Raw genomic sequence first — 13,925 nt, 5'->3', positions numbered from 1 at the left:
GTGATTTTTGGAGCAGTGATAGGAGCATTTAGCAGGACAAGATGGTTTCACAGTTCCACCTATATTGTGAATACATTGATTTAATTGAAGTGTGATGAATTGCAGCTCAAACATTTAGTCCTCATTTTATTTCTTTAGTACCTGAGTCAATAGTGTCACCACATTTTATTGCTGAGGAGCCATCAAAAGATCTTTGGATTCTTTTAGCAACACTTATGTTCTTAGATGCCCAACACACTGACTAATGATTCTGACTGCCACTCTGAGCTTTTAAAGGGGAATTTGGAAAGTCCTGGTAAGGGAATGCTTAACCCCTTGCACTTCCTCCTGCTCCTGCTTGTGGAGCAACAGGTTCCTAAAGCCAGAGGTGTAGGAATTAGGGATTTGGAAGAGGACCATCATTTTTTCTTGCCCAGGAGTGACCAGAATTGGTGGAGTGTGATAGAGGCAGAGAGGACATTTCTGTTCCCTCTCAGAGGTTCAGTGAGGATGTTTGGGCTGTTGGTTTTAGTCTTTGCCCAACTTTAGCTTTCCACATTGATGCTACAAAATATACAGCCCCTTGAATTTCACCTCTGCTGCCAGAGACCCTTTGATTTGTTTTTCCTTTTGTCTTTAGACTTCATAAGCTTCTTGTTTTTTGAAACAAAGGAAATGTCTAAGTAATAATAAATGTCTGCATCGCACAGAGAGGGGAAAAAAATTTCTTTCCACTGAAGAGATTTTTCCCTTCTTAATTTGATCAGGTTTCTCTGCTTCTGACAGTTGAGGCAGAACTTTTAGCCTTTTCTTGCCAGGGAGCACTGACAAAGCACTCACTGTACTCTGCAGTGCCACAGGTCTAGCTGTGCTTGAGGATCCATCTAAATGTAAGTGGCTCTCCAAAGCAGCTTCATCAGGCACTTGGCTAATGTGAAACCTCCTTCAGAGATGCTGCCCTCATCCAGAGGAGAACAGGATGGTCCTGACTGCCTGTATCCAGCCCCACCTGGTGCTTTGCCTTTCCCACCAGCTTCTGGGACTTTGCAGAAGTTCTGATGTTTTCCTGGTCGAGGGCAATGCCACATGCAGAGATCCATGACCTCTGCCTTCCTAGAGATACACAACAGACATGAGTCACAGGACATTTTTCTCTTTCTCTGCCCTATTCTCTCTTTCCAAGACACCTGATGGTTTTCTTCTCTTTTGAGTGCAGTATCCAAGAGAGTTTGTGACTTTTTTGCTGTTTTCCTGAAAACTCAGCCTGGTTGTTGGCTAACACAGCCAGGAGCTCAAATGGGAACGAGAGTCTTCAGATGCTGTTTATTGTATAAATTGGCCTGATGTAGAGTAGTAAATTTAGGGAAACCTTCTGGGAAGGCAAATTCTTTGTCAGAGAACATGGACAGTTTGCTTCATGAGCCATCTGTGTCGGAAAATATTGGAATGTGAATGCTCAATGCTTGTGAATACTCAGCCAGAAGATTTGGTGTTCCAGTCCCAGCAATAACTGCAGCAGTTTGTCTTTGTTTTATAAAATAGGAGGAAGGAGAAGATCTCATCAAATCCAGGATACAAGTGGAACAACAACCTGCAACCTGGCCATGTGCTGCCAAAAAGTTGTTCTGGGTTTTGTAGCAGCCCCAGGCATTTGTACGAGGGTCTGATGGAAGCTCATCACTCCACACTGCTGGGGAAGAGAGAAGACACTCCAGCAAAGGGCTCCAGCAAAGGGTATATCTTGGTTCCTCAAGTTCTCCTCTCTCCTTGATGGTCTTGCCTCCTGTGTCCTTGAACTGTGAGGCAGGTTTTGAACTCAGCCTGGCCAGAGGAGCAGATATTCATTCAGCTGAAAAAACCTTTCCATGTTGTCCACAACAGTGATGAAAAGAGAAGTCCCTCTCAGAAACTGAGCTTGTCTCTCAGGAAAATACCATTTGCAGGTAAGAAAATGCTATTCCCAGCAGAAAACATGGAACTTCTTCCATGTGGGGCTAGAGAAGCTTCCCTTCAGAAAGATCATTTTTATGTGTAAAATGCAGAAGAGACTTGGCTGCTTCCCACACCACAAGTCATTCATCCTTTTGCTGTTGTGCTTGAACAATGTGTCCTTGTCAATAAATTTGACAGATAACAGCTGGTGATAGCACTGATGGCTTTTAACTCTGGTGGTCCAAGACAGACATCTACAGCTGAGTTCAAAGTGCCTCTTGCTCCCCATTGACAGGAAGAGAAGTCAGGAATGACAAGCTCAGATGATGATACAAAAGTTGGGTGGTAAATCCCAGTTTTGGACCCAGATGGTAAAATGATGGGCACTAGCTACAACAGTTTAGAATTTCTGGTTTCACTAAATCTTCTCTCCGAAGGCTTTGAAAGACCTTGCAGAGAAAGTTTTGTAGTGTTTCAAACCAAAGGTTTTGTAGTGTTTCAACCCAAAGGTTTTGTAGTGTTTCCTGGCACCTTGATTGTATTTGTTTCTGTTTTCAGCTGCTTAAAATAAAACCTGAGGTGCTGTTTTTTCTGGTGGGGTATTTTGTTTCACTGTCTATACAGTGTGGTTCATATGAGCTGAACTTTCTCTTTATAGCTTCACTTGTGAATGTGGTTCAGCACCCAGGAATGCCTGAGCTCCTTCCCATGCCGTATATAAATAGTGCACAGTTATTTCACAGTTTCACATTCAGCTTGCAGGCTACCAACAGTATTCCCAAACCCCTCTCTACTCCCATAGCATTCAGGCTCTTGATGTGACTCAACATCATTTACAGCAGAGGTTCATCCCAGGCCAAGCAAGCTCTGATTTGTGACTCCCGTGCATTGTCATCCTCGCTCCCGGCTGTCGGCGCGAAGTCAGCAGTGCTCAGGGCTGCTCCTGTGGGTTTTCCCAGCCCTGTGATGAGTTCAGCTCCGTGTTTAAGCCAAGAGCTGAGCTCCAGTACCTTGGGCACGTCCAGCAGTGCTGGCTCAGTCCGTGGAAGGAAGTCAGAGAGGCTCCAGCTGGATGGATAACTAGCGGCCGGCGTCCCGCTGCCCGACGGAGATAAGGGGCTGGTCAAAACCAGGGGAAGTTTTAGACTCTCTCCCAAGTGTTCCTGTCTTTTGCTTGGCACAGGACTTGTCATGTCTCCCTTCCTGCGGATTGGTTTGTCCAACTATGACAGTGGCCCTTACCTGCCGTCCCAGGGGGAGGTGATTAACCCCTACTGCGCCGTGATGGTTAAAGAAGCCGTGGAGTCAGGTGAGTGGGGAGGGGTTGAGTGTGGATGGGGGTTTCTATAGGTCATGTCTGTGCTTGTCTTTGTCACTTTCTGTGTGTGGGTAACTAGAATGAGCCATAAAATAGGTTTGCTTGGAAGAGACCTCAAAGATCATCCATTTCCAACCCCACTTTATGAAGTTTTGTGAAGCCCTTTGTGTGTCCCAGCACAGTGCAAGTTTGGGTTTGGCATGGTCTGCAAGGCAATCTGATTTTAAGATGGTGCCAAACAAATCTTTATGTTCAATTTGAGGATATTATCAGCTGCATTACAAGCCCCAGCATGTGACAGAGCAGATGAGCTGAGCTGTATTTGGTTTCACCCTTCCAAGACCAGTTGTTGGTTTGTCAGTGGGACTCCAGACAGGTGAAATCTGAGTGAGCTAAAATATCCTGGCAGGGCCATCTTTGTTAATCACTTTTTTGGGGGAAACTGACAGATACAGCCACTTTCATAATTTAAAAAAAAAAAAAAAGTACTCAAACAGCCCATTGTCTGCAGAAATAGTTACTTTATCTGTGTAATTGCTGTGCTGTGTAAAAAATTTGAAAATGAAACCTCCTGAGAAGCTGTTTGGCGTGTCTGGATCTATGGATTGTTGCACATTTATCCTGATTGAACAACACTGATAAGTCCTCCTTCAAAAAAAAAAAATTATTATATGTCTTATGCATGAAAATAATTCCACTAAAAGGATGAAAAGTTCTCCAGTTGTGCTTTTGAAGGATCATCAAGAGCAAGACCTTCGGTGTTAGGCAGTTACTCATATTGGCTGATATTTAGCTTAAATCTTTGATAAATTTCTAATTTGACTGCTATGATTCTTTGAAAAATAAAATCCACACAGAAATCCCTATTTATTGAGAATCCCTATGACTGTAATCCCCAGAGGATGTTAAAGTAGTTTTAAAAAATTAGAATTTTAAAATAGTTCAGTATTTCACTGGGGTTCATTTTTTGTTTAAGAGTCAGCATTTATCACATTGAACTTTGTCTTGCCTTAAATGATACTTCAAATAATAATGGAAGATTTGGTGCATAGTAAATTCAAAAGGAAATAAAATACTGCATGACAAGATATCTCTAAGATCTCACTTTTATCAGAAAATGCATTTTATTTTAGCTCTGTGCAGAACTTGGCTGTTTGCTTTAATGAGGCTTTTGAAAGCCATAACTTAAATTGAAATCTGTGTCAGTTCAAAAGTGAATAAAATGAACTTGGTCAGAACAGTCTTATATTTATTTGTCCAACACAGAGCTGAAAGTGTTTTCTGGTATCCAACAAACACAAAAGTATTTTCTAAGGGATATAATTTTAATGCTCCTCAGAGTCAGTAATCATTATAATAATTATATTTATTTTAATTATTACTGTAATAATTATAATTTTATTATTATTATTATAAATCCTCTACCAACAAGAAGTAAAAAATTGTGTTTGAGGGAACTTTTCTCCATTAATGAGGGCTGAGTGTAGGAAAGTGACTTTCTGTATTAGGAGATTTCTGTTTGCTAGGATGAAATTTCATCTGGTGGGACAGCCAGGGAACTCATCTCATCAGTGAACCTCCTGGGGCTGATTCACCTCACCCTCCCCTCCTGTGGGAGGTGTTAATCTGCTGGAGGGTGCTTAAATGTGTGGATGGACAACTTTACCTTAAGGGCACTGAGGAAAGTGAGGCCACCACAGAATCCATCCACCCTTTAATTCCCAGGTACTGAGGTGTGAGCAATCCCAGCCTGAGGAACACATCCATGATGAGTGTGGTGAATCACACCCTGGAAAAGCTCTCCCCTGACCAGACAGACCACTCAGAGGTCTCTGTCTGACGTGCAGGGAGCTGAGCCTGACTCCAAATTCCAGGAATGCTCTCCGTCACCATCCCAAGGAGCTGTCATGCTCTAACAGGCTGCAAGAAGGCAAAAGGTCTCCAGACAACCATTAACTAAATATGTTTGAGGTAGAATCATGGAATCATTAAGATTGGGAAAGACCTCCAAAGACGTCAAGTCCAGCTGTTAATCCCATGCTAAACTGTGTCTTATCCCTGCTTCATGATCATTTTTCTTTTGGTCATAATTTGCTCTCCAGCTCCCTGGTTTAACAAAGCAATTGCTACTCCATTGTAATGGGTTAAAAAATATATATACATAAACAGATAAATATATAAAAATAGATAAAAATATATAAAAATAAATATATAAAAATATATATAAATAAATATAAATAAATATAAATATATATATATATATATATACCTGATATAAAAATTTTGGCTAAAATTTTGGCTTGACCAAGGAGTAGGAGTGGACCAGCTACACATCTGGTGAGAGATGCAAATCATCCTTGCCTTGTGCACTGATACTTGGCCATGAAGTAGTTTTTCAGAGCAGAAATGAATGCTGAGCAGGGCAGGACATGCCTATGTGTTCAAGGTTGGACAGGGCTTGGAGCAACCTGGTCTAGTGGAAGTTGTCCCTGCCCATGGCAGGGGGATGGAACTGGATGTTTTTTTAAGGTCCCTTCCAACCTAAACCATTCTGTGGTTCTATGTTTAGCACTGGCAAAGTGTGGGATTTTTTGGTTTTGTTTTTGTTTGGTAGGTTGGCTGGGTTTTTGCAAACAGAACAGTGGTAGATGATAAATGTGTTTCCAAAATCAGGGAGTTTAACTTTGGGCTCATGCCAGAGGCTGTCCCTTGTCAACCAGCCATAATGAAAAGGTCATTGGTCCCCAGGGATCTGGAAGTGTTGAACATCCTTTGTGGACACAGGGATGTCGCAACAAGACCACAGTGAAGAATTTCAGAAGTTCTGGATAGATCTTGGGCAGCCTTTTATATTTTTTAACTTGCTTATTTTGTAAAAGGATCCCTGTCGCATTATAATGCAATCTGAAAAAAAAAACAAACTAACCAACAACCAAAGAAAACCAGAAAAACAAACCACACCTCCATATAGTTGGAGGTGTTACAGCAATTTATAACTGATGACAAAATATTTCAGAAATTATATGTGCCTCTGAGATATAAAAAGAGTCTGCCCTTTAAAAGTGGCTTCTGTCTTCACAAGCCACCTGGCCGGGTGCCATTTTGCCACCTGCCTTGGTGACATTTGCTTCATGAAGGCTCCTGCTCCGTGTTTGAACTCAGCAAATCCTCCAGGAAAAGCTCTCCCAGCCACAGTAGAAGCTGCTCCCCAGGAAAGACAGTTGCAATTTCATTTTTCAGGAGCCTGGGGTTAGATTAATCCCTGGCAGAATTCCACAGCCGTCAGCAGGACGCACCAGGGGTGACTGTCTGATCCCGTATATTGGGCAGTTCATTCACATTCCAGGGCTTGTTTATTTAAGCCTGGTGTCCTGGAGTGCAACACAAATGAAAGCACTTGTTTTGCAAGCGCTGTGTTTCACATCTGTGGCTTTTTCACTGATGCAGCAAAGAAATGATGGTCCTTTACTGAGATTTCTGTTTTCTGGGATGCTGGGAAGTTTATATCTCATTTTTGTCTCGGATTTTTTGTGAATTAGTCCTCTCGTTTAGGGACAAAATTTCATCAGCACGTGTTATCTTCCAGCTGCATGTTCTTTTCCATCTGGGATTATTGGAAATAGCAGCAGGGCCTTTAGACAGGGGTCACATGTCTGCTGCTTTTTTTCTCTTATTCCTTCAGCTTCAGCATTTGATGGGTTGAACATTTGCAAAGGGTAAGTGTGGTATAGAATTTACCTTGAGTAAGCATCCAAGACTTTTACAAGACTATATGAAGTAAAACTGGTTCTGTGAGATAAATAAATCTGGCTGAGATTCTTTTCAGAGAGACCCAGTTAGAGAGAAACCTCTGCAAACCTCAGAGATATCTGTATTTTTAGCCATCATCACATTAAGATGCTGTGAAGGAAGAGGAATTAAAGCATTAGGGAAAGTTTGTTTCATTGAAAACTCTAATCCTGTGGGACAGTGAGAGGTCTGCAAGACAGTTCATGTTTTAACATCCCTTAGCTGGCTACTTGGCTGGACATTAATCCCAAAGTGCACCCAGCTTTTGGGGGTTTGAAGCAAACCTGTCTCATTTTGTAGTTTCTTGGGACAGATGATAAACAAGGTAGTTGTGTGGGATGGGATTAACCTGATTAGAAATGGGTTTTTTTTTGGTGTTGAAATCAGCATTAGAGATCTCCTCAACAGAACTTGGAATCAAGGGTGAAAATTACCTTTTTTAGGGTAGATGTCTGTATTTGGTCTCATGAACTGCCCTCGCTGCATGGATTTGTGTTTTCTCTCTCAACAGAGAATGGCCAGGTCTATGTGCAGAAGAAGCCCACCATGTACCCACCCTGGAACAGCACTTTTGATGCCCATATCAACAATGGCCGGGTCATGCACATCGTGGTCAAGGACAAAAGTGCTGAAATGGTCTCAGAGACCACAGTGGAGCTGAAGGTGCTGGCAGAGAAGTGCAAAAAGAGCAATGGGAAGACAGAGATATGGGTGAGCATCACTCTCTTTTCCTGCAGGATGTGCTGGGGAGCTGCTGCAGGGTAAGGGGAGGTGTCCTTGTGTCCGTGCCAGGCTGTGGCTGTCACCAGCAGCACAGTGGGGACTGGCTGGAATAATGTTTTGAGACTACTTGGGTGTGACTTGAGGGAGAGACTTGTCAGAAGAGAAGAGCTTGGCACTTTTATTTTAATTGAAACCTGTCCTGTGCTAGTGAGGATCCTGCTTCAGGTGAGCTGTGCCCACGTATTAATCTTTGCTGACAAAACCCACTGGGAACAAATGTTAGTATGACTGGCTGAACATGAGTTATTTTATGTTCTCTGGGGAAACAGCTTTAAAAATTTTATCTGATATCAAGTAGCTGATTCACAGCTGCCTGAGTTCAGAGTTATGTCAGAGCAACTCCTTAAAAATCACTGAAGTTATGGTGGTGTAAATTTGAACAGTCTTCACAAGAATGCTGAATGTAAGGTTGTGTTCCCTGCTAGTCCAAGCAAGAAAGATCCTGGCAGAAATCCTTAAAATGCAGTATCCAGCTTATACATAGTCCAGTGGATTCAGATTTCCAAAGAACTTATGGATGATGAGTCAGGTAGGTGGGAATTGCCAAGTCCAGAGGGGAGGCCCTAAAAAATGCCTGAATCACACAGAATGACTGGATTGGAAGAGACCTTCAAGATCATTGAGTCCAACCCAGCCCCAACACCTCAACTAGACCATGGCACCACAATAATGAGCCTGTAGCATCCCTCAGGTTGACTGTAAAGAAGTTAGACTTGCAGAACTGAGTGCCTAAAAGATTTCAGCATCACCTGTCTGAAGCTGACTGGGTTTTTTGAACTTCTTCCACTTTCCCCTTGCAGGATCCATTGGGAACAGGTTTTCTCTGTAGGTAGTGGTGGTCCTAATTTGGTGTCTAAAAGACTGCCTACATCTACAGGCAGGTGGATCTGTGGTTTAATCTCATTCATCTCTCCTATCACGCTGCTCTGACTGTTTGATATGTGATCAACCCTCCTCTCTCTGTAGTTGCTCCTACCCTACCTTGTTGCCTCTGATGGGTATGAGCAACCTGAAAATTAGCATTCATTGCTATTCATCAGTTCCCACTGGGAAAAGGAGATTGCTTGAAAGTCATCTGAAAAGATTTTCCCTTCTCTGAATGACTGTTTAATGGACTTTTTTTCTTGTTTTTCACTTATCTAAACCAGCTCGAACTGAAGCCTCAAGGGCGAATGCTGATGAATGCAAGATATTTCCTGGAAATAAGTGGCAAGTGATGCTGTTTGTTAATTTATAGCTGTGATTTCTGGGCTGTGGGGCACACATGGTGTCTTCACTAAAAGCAGTGCCTATGTTATTACTGACTGATCCATAACAACAAACATTAACTGCTTGAAATGAAAACTCCAGAAAAGGGATTTTTTATTGTGTGGTGACTATTCTTCTGTGATTTGCAAGGCAGATTTTTTTGGCTGGTTTACCACTAAATGGCAGATATTCCCATTATGCTAAACAAGACAGAACAGATACATAAGGAGGCAGCTCCCTCTGAAATAATTCTGCTTTATGTATTGCAAGAAATTCATGGAGGGGCTGGAGCACGTCCAGAGAAGGAAATGGAGCTGAGGAAGGGTCTGGAGCACCAGGAGTGGCTGAGGGAGCTGGAAAGGGGCTCAGCCCAGAGAAAAGGAGGCTCAGGAGGGACCTTGTGGCTCTGCACAAGTCCCTGCCAGGAGGGGACAGCCATGGGGGCAGGCTGTGCTGCCAGGGAACAGGAACAGGAGGAGAGGGAACGGCCTCAGGAAAAAGCCTCAGGTTGGCTAGTAGGGAAAATTTTTTGTAGAAAGGGCTGCATTCTGCTTTGTTGAAGGAAATAGGTTTAATTCAAATGCTTGGTCTTATTCTCCCATCTTTGTTGCCAGAATTCTCATATCCTCAGGTGTAGGATGTAGCTGTGAGGTGCAGATACCTGGAAGGTTCTTCCATTTATAGAAACAGAGAAGCAGCCATGGCCATGCTGATATTTTCCTAACCATCCCTACCTTTAATGTAGACTGGACTGCTGTTTGTGTATTAAAAGGTGTTAGGGAGGCCAAAGAAGAGAAAATGCAAGTTGTGCTTCTATAACAAATATCAAGATCAGCATCAGATCACACAGGGAGCCAGTTCCTACAGGTTACCTGAGTGACTCACTGTGCAGTGCAGGAGTGAAACTAAACAGAGATTGATTTTCTCTGTGAATATCAGATTTGTAGGCAGAAGCACATATAGAAGAGCACGTGAAGTCAGAATTGGTTTGTTGGCTGTCCCAAAAAGCTAAAATAACTGTGAGTAACAGCATGGGCACAGCAAACAGCAAGGCAAGTTCTTTGGCATGGAAAAATAACAAGAATATCCTGGGACATAAATATCTGCTTACTGACACATATATATGCATACAGAAAGGATTCTGTTAAGTACCCATAAATATATACACACACACACATACACATGTGTGTTTGTGTCCATATATCAGTAACTATTAATTTTTATGTAATTTCATCCTTTTTAGGGTGAGCTTCTTCAGTGCCGTACAAAGTCAGAATTTTATGTTTAAATTACCTCTCTTTGGGAATTTTTGTTCTAGGTTTCAAGAGCAATGTCATGAATAGTCAAGAGAGCTCAGTGTCCCAAGTCTAAAGTCATTTTAGTGTAGGAATGGTGGATAAAAACCATTCAAATGAGACTTTTGTGGGTTTCATTAAATGGTATTTCTTTGAGTATTCATTACCATGAGTAAATCATCAGCTTCAGTCAGGTAGTATTTGAGCAACTGCATTTTCTGATGGCACCTGATCAGGACAGGGTACACTTAAATACCTTTCCTCTCCTCCCAGATGCAAAGGACCTGGCTGACTGTGAGACTGAAAGCTTCTTTTCCTTGCACCAGCGCAGGGGAGCCATCAAACAGGCCAAAATCCACAACGTCAAGTGCCACGAGTTCACAGCCACCTTCTTCCCACAGCCCACCTTCTGCTCTGTGTGCCACGAGTTTGTATGGTAAATGGAAAAGGATCTGGGCTTCTTCTCCTTTCAACCCCAGGAGCCAGTTCTGGTGTCACTGTGGCTCTTGGGAACGGGGTTTAGTGTTGGACATGGAAATGGGCAACATTTGGGCAACATGGGCGAGATCTGGATTGATGGTTGGACTGGATGATTTTTAAGGTCTTTTCTGGATGATTTTAAAGGTCTTTTCCAACCTAAAAGATTCCATGATTCCCTGTTAAATATCTGTGCTCCTCCTGGAAGACCCTTGGCATCTTATGTGTAGAGTTATTGCATCACTTTAAGGGTGTGGTTTGCAGTTCTAATTCCAACTGTGAAAAATTCCCCTCACTTTTTAGTTTATTTTTTACAAATATTTTTTGGTTTGGTGAAATGCACAGGCATTTCTCATTGGTCCAGTTTGCTGTTGGGATATCATGAAATTCAGGATGTGAATGTGTGCTGAAAAGGCTGTGAGAACCATAGAGAATCACTCCACCATCAGATTAAATGAGGATAATGAAATTAAATAATCCCTACAAAGAGTGATAAAAAGCAAAGCAATTTTGTTCTCCTTCTTTGATAATTATTGCTCTCCTTTCTTCTACGGAGGCTTTCAGACAACTCAGGATTAACCACTGCTCTGTTCATTTCAGGGGTCTGAATAAACAAGGCTATCAATGCAGACGTAAGAAACTCTCTTTTGTTTTCTTATTGTCATTATTTACTTAATATTTTTTTAAGAAATTTCTTTATTAACACCATGACACCCTTACTGTTGCAGAATGTAATGCTGCCATTCATAAGAAGTGCATTGACAAAGTAATAGCCAAGTGTACAGGATCAGCAATCAATAGCAGAGAAACAATGGTAGGTTGTATTACTATTATTATTATTGTTGCTGTTATTTTATTTTATTTTATTTTATTTTATTTTATTTTATTTTATTTTATTTTATTTTATTTTATTTTATTTTATTTTATTTTATTTTATTTTATTTTATTTTATTTTATTTTATTTTATTTTATTTTATTTTATTTTATTTTTCTGATTCCCTTTAAAATATCTTGAGTGTCATTCAGATCTCTCCCACACCACTGCAAAGCAGCTTCTGATGAAGCCAAAGGACCTACTTAGCTAAGGACTCTGTGATCTGATCTGTGCCCTTTGCTTTTTATGTTCCCAGTGATTTCATTACCTCCTACTTAAGATTTACTCAAATGCAGCTGCAGAATAAGCAGTTGCTGAATCAGAACTGACATTTTTCTAATGCATAAAGTATAACTCAGAGGGAAGTCATGGACACGAGGTGGAGATTTCCTGGAGAAAACTCTTCACTATCCAATGTTAGGCTGGACATGAGGCTGAATTTTCAGATTTGTGCCTGAACAAATCTGTGCTTGTGTTATCTGAAACAGTCAGTGGGAGATCTGATCTCTCCACTGTTATTTGCTTTATTTTTCGCATGTCCATTTATTCTAAAATTTTCTTTCTGGTAGGCAAAAACAGATCTTAAACTCCTGAGAGGACTATTCCTTTTACCTTGTGTCCTACATCTGTATACTCTCAGTCCCACCCTGGCTCCTGTTCTCCTTCTACAATTTTATAGATGAGATTGCTCTCCCTTCTCTTCTGACACCTCCAGGGTAGATGTAACCAACATTGTCATCACCTTTCATACTAAAAGAATTACAACAGGCTCTTCCAAGGAGTGTTTCATGACAACAAATGTAGGCATCCATTGCAGAATGAGGTGAATGATTTTTAAAAGTACCAATGTTTTCCCACTGAGTATTAGGGGAGCCTGGGTATGTTAATGAGGCACAAGCAGTCCTTTGGTCAAGGCCAGGGATGAAATGACCCAATTCCCTCTGAATTGCAGTCACTATGTATCAAAATTTGGGTTTGTGTGCCTGACAAACAATTTCTGCTTGGCAGTCATACCCAAGGATAAAAGAGCAGTAGAGAAACCAGCTTCTGTGGTACATGTTTGGTTTTCCACACGGAACTGAGGTGGAAACGAGGAGTGGATTTTCATCCTGGCTTTTGTCTTGCAGTTCCACAAGGAGAGGTTCAAGATCGACATGCCCCACCGCTTCAAAGTGTACAACTACAAGAGCCCCACCTTCTGTGAGCACTGTGGCACCCTCCTCTGGGGCCTGGCACGGCAGGGGCTGAAGTGTGACGGTGAGTCCCTGGCCCAGGTGGCACCAGCTGAGCATGGGAGGGGTCGTTGTCTTTGGAGGGTGACAGTCTGAAAATCCAAACCTCATTTATTGCCCTTCTCTGCAAAAGCAGTGTGAGGTGGCACCCAGGAGGGTTTCTGTGGTTGAGATGACCCTGAGGTATTAAAAGTCTTTTTTCCCATTCCCACGACCTAAGAAGTTGAGATTCCTCAGCTCTGGTTGTCAAGGTTGTTTATTTTCTCTTATCTGTTCCATTCTTTCTCTGCCCTGCTGAGATCTGTCCAGCAGGTCGGGTTGTGGCACAGTCCCTGCCCTTGGGCTGGTGTTGGCTTTTTATACTAAGAACTACGTGTGCTTTATTTACAATCATTTCCCAATACCATCACCTGTGTTAGACAGTCTGTCTCTACTCTAAGCCAATTCAAAAGTGTCACCATCACCCAGAAGATGGAGCACAAGAAGGAGAAGAAGGACAGGACACACCCAGATTCCTCCATCTTGACTCTTGAACCCCCATTCTAAATCCCCAAAATTCTACTTTTTCACCCTGTGACAAATTCACTGTCATTCTACTCAAACTCTTGTGGCTTGTAACTCCTCACACAAAGTTGGGAATTGTTTCCATGGCTAAAATCAAAGGCCCAGGTGGTTTTGACTCCATGCCAAGGTCTCTGAGCCCCCTGCCAGGGTCTCAAGTCCTCCAGGGCAGTCAGAGCAATGTCCTGGGTTCCGACAGCACCCAGGAGGGTGAAGGAGTGGTCTACAGGACTGTCCTTCAAGGAGGATCTTCTTTCAAGAATGAGGACAACTGTCCATGTGATGAGACATATTTGATCCAGAAGGATGATGAGTTTCTTCCCAAAGGGACAAAGAACATCACAGTGGCACTGTTCATATCCCCAAATCCCCCCCACTATGAATTTGCAAGCTCAATTTCCACTGTCCAAGACATTTCACTGTCTTCATAATTCCAA

At 42.1% G+C, this 13,925-nt stretch overlaps 1 protein-coding gene across 2 annotated transcripts in view; it reads left to right on the top strand.

Annotated features, from left to right (window-relative positions):
* The window catches only part of PRKCQ (protein kinase C theta), a 57,311-nt gene that overhangs the window by 17,228 nt on the left and 26,158 nt on the right, over positions 1–13,925 (top strand). For both annotated transcript variants that reach the window (XM_030238507.2, XM_009097448.4), the window contains 8 exons: positions 1,522–1,922; positions 3,095–3,220; positions 7,530–7,729; positions 8,950–9,010; positions 10,618–10,780; positions 11,422–11,453; positions 11,550–11,635; positions 12,823–12,952. In XM_030238507.2, the coding sequence (XP_030094367.1) occupies positions 3,103–3,220; positions 7,530–7,729; positions 8,950–9,010; positions 10,618–10,780; positions 11,422–11,453; positions 11,550–11,635; positions 12,823–12,952 (790 nt within the window). In that variant the 5' untranslated portion in view covers positions 1,522–1,922; positions 3,095–3,102. The remainder of the gene's footprint in view (positions 1–1,521; positions 1,923–3,094; positions 3,221–7,529; positions 7,730–8,949; positions 9,011–10,617; positions 10,781–11,421; positions 11,454–11,549; positions 11,636–12,822; positions 12,953–13,925) is intronic.

This window comes from Serinus canaria, chromosome 1A (assembly GCF_022539315.1).
Source record: "Serinus canaria isolate serCan28SL12 chromosome 1A, serCan2020, whole genome shotgun sequence".
NCBI classification, from domain to species: Eukaryota; Metazoa; Chordata; class Aves; order Passeriformes; family Fringillidae; genus Serinus; species Serinus canaria.
This window is presented reverse-complemented; position numbering and strand designations above follow the sequence as displayed.